The sequence below is a fragment of the Acanthisitta chloris genome, unplaced genomic scaffold, assembly GCF_000695815.1.
Source record: "Acanthisitta chloris isolate BGI_N310 unplaced genomic scaffold, ASM69581v1 scaffold33685, whole genome shotgun sequence".
In the NCBI taxonomy this organism is placed as follows: domain Eukaryota; kingdom Metazoa; phylum Chordata; class Aves; order Passeriformes; family Acanthisittidae; genus Acanthisitta; species Acanthisitta chloris.
Genome location: NW_008675940.1, coordinates 1 through 10,253, shown reverse-complemented (window position 1 = coordinate 10,253; position 10,253 = coordinate 1). Strand labels below are relative to the sequence as shown.

Here is a 10,253-nt window from a genome sequence, read left to right as displayed (position 1 = left end):
CCCCGTGCTCAGGTGCAGAGGTAGAACAGCAGTAGAACTCTCCCTCCCCCCTTCCCATTCACTTCTCCACCGCGTGCAAGGCATTTGGGAAATAAAACTCAAAAAAATCCCCATGGCGCTGAAAAATCCAAATGGGAACCTGCTGTCCCGAGCTTCTTCCTGGGTGAATAGTCCCCAGAGGGTTTTGGCCTTGCACAGGGTGGTTCTGAATAGAAGGAAATGTGGGTTGTGGGTAACAAATGGAAAACAGCTTTACTTTTCTTTTTTAAGGAAAGTAAAAAGCATGTGCAAGAGAAGGAAGTTAGGACTTGTCTGGTGCAAAGATTGCACGTGGTGGTTAGTTACAGGCAAGCATGTTTATGTTGAGCCAGTATCTCTCGCAACTAGTGAAGATATCACTGGGGCCCCAGTGGAATGGAGGGATGAAAGGATAGCACTAATGCTCCTTAAATTTGGGGTTAGTTGCTATTTTTATGAGTTTATTATGCTGGGGACCAGAGGCCTTGTAGACACAGGAAGAATAGGATAGGGAAGCACTGAAAACCTTGCGGACTAAGTCAAGACAGTGAGTAGCTGGAGGCAGGAGATTTGCTTCTCCTGGGCAAGTGGAATGAGTCCACCAGAGGCCATAGAGATGGCACCTTGCACTGCCCCTGGATGTGGCCCTGCTCTGGGTTGGGATCAGTATCCAAAGGCCCATCAGGATTATGCTGTGAGGGACAGCACAAGAACACCTGTGCTGGTTTTGGCTGGGGTAGAGTTGGTTTCCTTCACAGTGGTTGGTGCAGGGCTGTGTTTTGGATTTGTGCAGGGCACAGGGTTGATAATATAGAGATGTTTTTGTTGATGTTGAGCAGAGCTTACACAGAGCCAAGGCCTTTTCTGCTTTTCATGCTGCCACCCTGACAAGGAAGTTGTGGGTGCGTGGGAGGTTGGGAGGAGACACAGCTGGGACAGGTGACCTGAATTGACCAAGGGATATTCCATACCATATGACATCATGCTCAGTATGCAAAGTAGGAGAAAGAAGGAGGAATGAGAGACATTTGGAGTGATGGTGTTTGTCTTCCCTAGTAGCTGTTACACACAGCCCCATACTAGCCACTGTGAAGAAAATCAACCCCACCCCAGGCAAAACCAGCACACCACCATAGGGAGGAGTACCAAAAGCTCTCAGTTTTGCTGAGGATCCCTTGGTGGCATGTGTGAACCTTTGGCTGGGGAGGCTTTGAACCCACCTCCCCAAGGAAAAAGGCAAGTGTAGAGGATGAGTGCTTGTGTTGCCAGCTGAGCCCTCCCTGACCCTTTGTCTACCTATTTTCAGAAACACGAGTTCTTTGTGGACATGACCTGTGAAGGCTGCTCCAACGCAGTTACCCGTGTCCTGCACAGGCTGGGAGGTGAGTCAGTGTTGGATATGGGACAGGGACAGCTCACTGGAGCAATGCCAGCTTCAGAGCGGGATGGCAGCACCCTGGGATCATCTATCTTGAATGATAATGCTGTGGATAAAAGCTGAAAGTTGGAAATCTCTCTTCCCTGCTCTGAGCCTGCTCCTTAGTCAGTAACAGGTTGCTGGTTGTTTGCAGGTCTCTGTGACCCTTGGAGAAAAGTCAAGGGAGGGAGGAGCTGCCATGGCTGCAGGTGACTGAATCACCAGGGCCTCACCCTGAACCCTCTGGGAAGGACAGGACACTGGTAGACCCCTGCTCATGTTGCCAGAAGGAAGGGAGGTGGATGTCCTGCCCAGTGTTGTTTCTAAGCAGGCCTTGGGGTATTGGTGGTGCTTCCCTAGATGCATCATCAGCAGTCACAGTGAAGAGCTGCTGAGCAGAGCATTTGATGGTTGTCTGCATAGCCTGTTTTTAATACCACCTGGAAAATTATAACCCATGTCGTTTGTATGCTGGCATTTCCAAGAAAGAAGGATCTAGCCTACACTCACCGGTTGTGAGGACCTGTCATCCTGCTCTCCTGTCCTCACTGAGGGAGAACAGCTTTCAGTTACAAAGGCAAAGGCCTTGCAACTTCTTCTAGGCCCTGGTTCCAGGCCGTGGCAATCCCAATTTCTCTGTGTGTGGTTGTCAGCACCTCCATCACTCTTCAGCATGCTAGCCAATATCAGCCTCATGTGATCATATGGCAGAGCTCTCAAAGTTGATACATACCTATACCTGACTGGATAGGAACTTCATGTCACTTCCTTTCTCTGGGTTGAGAGTAATTCACGTTTACTAGCCACTAGGAAATCCACATGGGAAAATGTCTTTTCGCTCCTTATGTCTCTACTAACAGCTGTTAGCTGGTACCACCACTAAGGAAACCTGTTCTAACCCTATTCACACTAAACCACAGCACAGGCTGAGCTGGGTGGAGATTATAGTGGTTGGTTTACACTCAGCTTATTTTGGTTATTGTGGGAGTGATTGTGTTGATCCAAGGTGGGGCAAGCAGATTAAAGCAACCAAGAAACCGTGTGCCCAATGCAGTTATAGCAGATCTGGGTTTCCTCGTACCATGGCTGGCAGGACCCCAGTTTGGTTTTGCTGGCTGGTGACAGTATCAGAGTTTGCTGGCAGGAAGTACATGTCCATTTGACTAATGGCCTGGAGAGCACAGATGTGTGAAGGTGAGCTCTCCCTGTGCTCACACCACTTGGCTGCTTCTAACTGTGCCAAACCTTTTTCTCATAGGTGTCCAGTTTGATATTGACCTGCCCAACAAGAAGGTGTGCATCGACTCGGAGCACAACGTTGACACCCTGTTGGAAACCCTAAAGAAGACTGGAAAGACCACTTCCTACCTCGGGGAAAAGTCTGCGCAGTAGCCTTGCCTGGTGCCAGGAGGCTAGGTATATACCAGGTGTATCCAGTGTGGAGGAGAGAGATCTGAGCTCTTTCCATCTCTCACAGTAAAACAGTCTACTTCCTGGAAAGCACAAATTAGGAAAGATCTGCAAGTCCAGCTTCAGCAAACCTCTCATATCAGGGAAGCAGCTGGTCTGCATACAGCCAGCACTATTTCTGTGTGGGACCCCTTAGCTACTCTGCAAAGCCTATGTGATCCCAACCATGGCTGTAGGGCAGAGGTAGAACACAGCCTTTCTGTGTGGGACCCCTTAGCTACTCTGCCAAGCCTATGTGATCCCAACCATGGCTGTAGACTTAGAACTGTGCCATTCCCAGGTGAACCTAGAGTTTGTCAAAGCATGCTGTGCATGAAAACAAGTCCCAAAGACATTCAACAGCTAAGCAGAGAGAATGATGGGCCCCAACAATAGCAGGGACACAAAGACCCCTGTGGGTACATGATGTGCTGGGTTGGTTCTTAGCACAAGGACCTCCAACAGCTGATTCTCTTGGTGATGCTCTTAATCCTCCACTAAACTCAAGGATGGAAAAACAGCAGCACCCTGGTACCCTCATGGATGTAAAATGTTGGGTTTCGGTGCTCCCAGTGTACACAGCCCCTGTCCCAATGGCAACCTGATAGTTGCACCCTGCTGATTTTCCTAGAGTTCCAGCACTATGAGGACATGCACAAAACTCTCCTGGCTGTAAAATATTTTTTGCAGACAAGGTTCAATTTCAGTGGAAAAGAATGAAGTGGGAGGAGAGGGCTGCCCACTCACTGCATGTACTGTTCTTTAGTGTGCAAGGTTATTAGATTGCATCGTCTAAGAGCTTGTTTCTGTCAGTGGAACTTTCTGATCCAGTGACTTTTTTTTAAATGGTCTGGGTGGTTCATCACAAATACCCAGCACAGATGCGCTGAAACCAGTTCGTGCTGATTTAATTCCCAGTCAGTAAATTAAATCAAGGATTTACACCGGCAGGAATTAAGCTGAAACAAGAGTTGAGCTGATACTGATGTGTGTGCAATAGATCTGCATTGTTTTAACAGACTGACTTAACAGATTTAAAGTCTGCAGTTTGTATCATTTGAGCAAGCTCTCAGTGCTTCTTAGAAATTGTTTAAAATAGCTGTAATCAAATAACATCCCCACTTAAACAGAGAGGCGCATGCTCTGAATTGATTAGTGCCTCAAATAGTTTTTTAGCTCATGGTTCTGGCTGCAAGGAATGTTTTAACTTGCAGGGACTTGTGGGCTATGTCTCAAGTGCCTGCAGAACTTAACCATCACAGCAAAGGCAGTCTCAAATAATGTGGATGTGTCCCTTTTCCTGGCCCAGCATTCCCACTATTTTCCTTATATTACATCAAAGCAGCTGGGGAGTCAGTTCAGCTGGCCAACCTGGCACGGCATTTCTCTGGATGCTTTTGTTTTCCTGTTGTATTTTAACTGAAGCTCCTTGACTTACCCAAGGATCTTAAGATCCAAAAAAAAGGCTGGACTGACCTTGCAAGTCGTTTGTTGCAAGATCACTTTAGCAGTCATGGTAAATAAACCATTGAATTTAAATTTTACGCACCATATTTCCTTCCATACAGAATATTTTAGGGACTCATGAAAGCTGCAAATCCTTGGCACAGATGGATGGATTTCCTTTGGCTTGTGACCGGCAGAGGGCATCTCTGTATAATGTTACCTTCTCTGGGCCTTGGTAGTTTTTCCTTTATTTATTTATGTCTTTATTTATTTTGCAGGAACTCAAATATGACTTCAGCAAAAAGATGGCTTAGCTCTTTGCATGTCTCCCAACTTGCTGTGTCATTTGACCCTTGCCAGATGTTGGAAAGCAGAGGGCTGGCAGGAGGACACAGCTGCATCTTGGACTTTAGAAGTGGAGAAATCTAGAGGAAGGTTATATGGTGTCTCTAGTCTCACAGTAAATCAAGGTGCTGCTTTTAACTTTCAGTGCATGTCTGTGTGTCTTGTGTGTCTTTGTACTGCTTTGAGTGGTTTTCTGTAAAAGAGGTGGCTTTTAGAGGTGGGAAACTACCCATTACATGCAAAGACAGATCTCCCAGGAAATTGCACCTACCCTTAGAAGCTGACTGCAGTCTCTGTCTCCTGAGGGACATGTCTTGGGAGAACTGTGCTTGAATGTCACTTAGATTCAGGAAATCTGTGTTTTGGCAGTTGCTTTTTCATCACAGAGTAGGCAAACTTTCCATTTGGGATTCAGTTATTGGGAAGAAGAGACTTCTGCAGCCCCTGTAAGTCAAGCATAAGCAGGTGTCCTTTTGAGTTTGATGGAACCATGGAGCACAGGTGTACAGAAGAGAGTGCCTGTGCTGGTGAGAAATGCAGAAGAGGTGGATGAAGTAGAAGGGTGTGGGAATCCATAAGGTCTCTTATTTCCTGGCCCAGTGACCTGTGTTCTGGGCTGTGCTGTTGCTTCCATTTAATTCAGGTTTTCAGCCCAGTGGAAGGATTGCATGTGTCTGTCCCAGTCTGCTGTCTCCTTTTACCTGAGGGATGTGTCCCATCCCTGCAAGTCACATGGGACTTGTTCTACAGAAAGGAAAACCAACTAAAGTTTAGATAAAAATACTTTAATCAATGTTTATTAATGATTAATAAATTATATATGGTACTGTTATACATTAATATAATATTAATATCCACCTATAATTATATGCTAATAAATTATATGCTAATTACCTATTAATTACATTATTAATACTCTAGGAGATTTCTCACACTTGTACATTGAGATTATTTTTGACATAGTTGCAATTTGTTTTTTTCCAAGAGTGGTTTACTGCTTCAAAGTCCTTCTTTACCTTTGATCTAAAGCAGGATTCATTGCTGTAGATGCACTTGCAGGGTGTTGGAGAGAGACACTTCAAGGAATGTGTTGCAGACACTTTCTAGTACTTTTTCACTTAAGGCAAGCTAAAGACTACAAGTGTAACATCACTGTGTTATTTTTCTTGCATTCAATCTCCCAGTGGCAGGCCCAGAATTTGCTTTGTGCCTGTGCACTTAGATTCCTGGCATGACACCTCCAAGGCCCCAGGGAGAGAGTGAATCCCTTTTCCTAGCCTGCCCTTGTTGCTCTGAGCTGGTGTTTGCCAATCTTAGTTACTATTTATTGCTTTCAGCTTCCTCCCATGCCTGGCCAGTGCCCAACTGGTTGCCCAGTCGGTGGCTGAGCTCTGGAGGCAGTGGGCTGGGGGAGGATGTGCTGTTGGTTTGACGTGGAGCTGGATGGCACATGGTGGCATGGCTGGCCTTGGAGCCAGTAGTCCTCGTGGCGCTTTGCTGTCTGCCAGACTGGCAGTGTTTTTTCCTCAGAGGATAACTCCCAGTCTGTCTTGCTGTAAACCAGGCTGCTCGTCCTTGATGCCTGGGCTGCTGCTTATGCTAGCCACACTCCCCTGGCTGCTCTGCTCCCCTCTCCCTGTCCTGTTTTGGTTAAAGCTTGCTTATCTCTGAGCCAGACAAGGAAAGATTTCTACCCACAGCCAGCCAGATTGTTGCAGATAACTGAAGTTCCAGCACTCATCTCTAGGGCTGCAGTCTCCAGGCCTCCCCTGCACTGTTCAGTGTGAGTAGAAGGACTGGACACTACTTTAAGTTCTTGCCTGCTGCAAAAATGACATTGCAGCTTTGGGTAGCAATAGCTGCAGGGACGAGCTGTGGTCACCCTGAGCTGGCTGCAGAGGGTGGTGGGAATACACACTGCTCAGAGGGAAGAGGAGCCACCCTTCACAACACCTGCCTGGATCCAGCACAGATAATGTGGTCAGAATCATTTTCACAGGAAACAATATGCCAGACACTGAGGCTGTGAGGCTGCTTTCAGACAAGGAAATGCTCAGTTTGCAATGCAAACAGGAAAGGGTGGCACTTGGAAAAGGAGCTTTCCTGTACCACAGACACGCTGGCTCTGTAGGACATCCCAGTGACCTGCTGGAAGAGGGATATGTCAGTAGGACGAGCAGCTGGTGAGGTGTAATTTGGTGCATTGCCATCCATGAATACGTTCTCCCAGCAGCAGGAAGACTTGTGGTTTCTTCTTTTTTTCTTGGGTTTCTTTTTTTTTAATTTGGATTTTCCCCCTGCTTCTTCAGAAACTTCTGGTTCCTTCACAAGGTTCCCAGCTCAGCTCCAGCTGAACTGTGAGAATCCATGAACTGCAGCACCAGTAAGAACTGGGCAAACCCAGAGGGATGGGCATTAAAAGTTCTTTTGTTCCCCTTGCCTCAAAATGGTCTTTGCTTCCCTTCCCTCCTCACACCCCTTTCCAGCAAAAGGCATTTGCTTTTCTCACCCACCGCGTTGTGTTTGCAGGTCTGCCCTTTTCACAGTGCTGCTGTGCCTCTTGGGTGTCATTTTTCACCCAGTGTTACATTCCGCTGCTTTTTAACTCAAAATCTGATTTCACTGGAAAAGTCTACAGCCTCCAAAGTCCAGTTCTTTATCTACAAAGGAAGAAGCTGCTGTGGTTATTCTAGGGTTGTCTTAAGCACCACTGGCTTTTTGGTGCTTTCTAATTACCTGATGACAGGCAGGGGATGATTTTAGCCAAAGGAGCAATTGTACTCAGTCGAACCACCCAGTAAATGAGAGAATTCCCAAAATAGCACCACAGGCAGCAGAAAGCAGACAAGGGACAGGAGATCCCACTCTGTGCCTGCAAATGGTGATCCCTGATGGCTTGGAGAGGTAAATCACTGTGAAATTTCAGGGTGGGAAAGAAGGGTTTGGTTTGCAACAATCTCAGGAATTCCACAGGCATGTCGTGTCTGGGTGTTAAATCTGTTACACAGGGGATTCATTACCAAAAAATGGGGATTTTCTAGTCTTAACTGTGCTTTTCTGTGTTTGCTGTAAGAAACAACTTGCCTCAGGCTTGTGTGTTCCCAACCCAGGCATGGCAGTGGCAGAGCTGGGAGCTGGAGGAGTACCATGACTGATGTTTGACTTGCAGGCAGGATCATACCCCCACGCTTTTGGAGTCAGCATCAGGATTATTGCCCTGACCAGCTGCTCTTCTGGACCTGGATGTTGCACTGGGCTGGGTGTCCATAGTCATGAGCATCACCTGAAGTGGTTGAACATCTCTGCTGGTGGAGGCCAAGCATGATGAGACAGGCAGATAACGTGATCCCTCAGAGGGACTCAAGCTCCCAGACTGGCTGGGGAAAGTTTGTCAGTCTCTACACTAAATGTGCTGGTCTTAAATCTTTTCAATGAGGTCTGCAAAGACCCAATCTGGCTTGACATGGGCTGAGGCCATTCTCTGCTGGGTGATGCACAGAGCTGTCCTGATGCTGCACTGATACATAGAGCAGTACCAAAGGCCCTGGCTGGTTCCCACTCCCCTGTCAACACATGCAGATTCCCTGTGTGACCATTAAAGGCAGCTTCCAAAACAGCAAAACACACAGGGACCTGACAGGCTCTCTCTCCAAGTCTGTGGCAGCATAAATAGAGAAAAAAAAAGCCCCAACCAAACAAACAAAAAGCAGACTTAATTAAGGACTTCAAGAGCAGGAAATGTGCACACGTGTGCCTGCCAGAGCACAAATATTTTCTTTTGGAGCTGCTTTCTCCAAGGGTTCAGTAAGGTGATCAAGGCTGGGTTACAGAGCGAGGGTAGCAAACAGTTCCCAGCCCCTCCGGAAGGCAGCGGCCACAGGGCACTGCTGTTTTGCATCCTTCCCCATGCTCCAGCCTTTGGCTTTAGCCTCCCACAGTATATACTGAAGCTATTCAACCATTTGGCTAAAAGCAGATGGGGAGGGAGTGAAAACAAAGTCAAATGAGAGGGAGAAAGGCAGCTTTTGTGCTGCCTCTGTTTGCAAAAGACAGCCCAAGCCCCTTTAGGACTAAGGTTTAATTTATTGGACTCTGGAGAGCTGAGGTTCACAGCCCCACAGCTGCTGCAGGCGGTGGCACATTGGGGCAGCAATAGGGAGTAGGGAACCAGCTCTGATGAGTGAGGAGCTGCCTTAGAGGGACTGTGGGATACATGGGACTTGATGCAAAGCCCATGGCTTGCTCTGAGGAATGCAGGTGTGCTCTGTGACTCTTCTGCTACATTGACCTGTCCCAAGTCACCTGGAAGGGACAAGGGAAACTGGTCTGCCTAGGCAGAAGTCTTCAGTCTGGCCCTTCCTGCTATTGTCCCTCTGCTCATCATGCCTGTTCCTGAGCACCTCCCGAAAGACTTCTGGGTGCTACATAGCTGGGTTCACATTTCCTATTCACCAGTCCAGACCCGTGGGTTGCTGTGCCATCACTGGGATAGGACACAAGCCAGAAGATAGATGCTGCAGCATTTCAGACTTCCCCACAGTTCCCAGCTGGTATGAAATTCCCAGGGCAGGTCTGTCTCTCTCAGCCCATCTGAGACCTGCTCACCCATTTTCAACAGATGGATGAGAAAATGTTAAATCAACAAATGCAGCTCATTCCCTTGTACATGAAAGGAGATGCTTCAATGGAGCAGGAATCCACTGTGCCTGAGTACCTTCCTGCCCCATTTCAGATGAACCAAGTTCTCCCCCTCTGCAGCTCCTGCTGGGCCATGGGCAGAGCTTGGCCCACAGAAGCCAATGTCAGCAGGGTGCACAATGCCCAGCAATCACAACAGGGGCTGCAGGCTTAATCTGTTGTGCACAGCTTCAAAAAACCCAGCCCACACAGCTATTGTCAGGGTGATCCCACCGATTGCATCAGAAGTCTGCGTGGGACACGGGACTGTCTCGAGGGCTCAGTGAGGGGGTGCCTGGGGCATTGTAGGGAGCAGCCCTGGTGTCCCTGGGACTGTCCTGGGCTCTGCAGATGAGCCACAGCACAGACTTGTGTTGTGCTGCTCTACAAATAGAGCCTACAGTCCTTGGTTTTTTCCTTGCCTTTGGGTCTCTGCTGAGCTGGTGGGTGTTGGTTATTATTGTTATTATTATATAGTATCCCCACAAAGGCATGGGACAAAGGCAAAGGGTCTTCCTTTGGTAGAGAAAACCCCGAGACCAGTATTTGCATCTATCTTTGCCTTTATTTTTGACTTCCCTTGCATCTGTCCAGTGCTATATGCTTGTGCCCTCCCAGGAGCAGCCAGCAAAGCAGGCAGCTCGGTGGGAACGATCCAATTTCCAGGGCAACTGGGACGGGACTGAGTCCAGGGCGCCCTCGACTCACAGTGCTGCTCTTATTTCTGCACAGTTTCCTCTCCATTTGCTCTCTTAATTCAGCCTGTCTTTTGCCAGAGGAGAGGCCAAAAAACCAGAGATGTGGCACATCCAGAGGCCTCCCCACTGGCTTTACAACTGCTGGGGAATTTTTAGCTCTCCAGTTTCAGGAGCAGCCTGATGCCGAGAAAAAGGCTGGAAAA

The 10,253-nt window shown here is 47.9% G+C and overlaps 1 protein-coding gene across 1 annotated transcript; it reads left to right on the top strand.

Moving 5' to 3' along the window:
- Positions 1–1,324: 1,324 nt before the first annotated feature.
- ATOX1 (antioxidant 1 copper chaperone) lies at positions 1,325–2,827 on the top strand (the record flags this gene model as incomplete). Its single annotated transcript, XM_009075940.1, has 2 exons — positions 1,325–1,400; positions 2,694–2,827. Coding segments are annotated over 2 exons (210 nt in total), but the record flags the coding sequence as incomplete, so codon positions are not given.
- Positions 2,828–10,253: the final 7,426 nt, after the last annotated feature.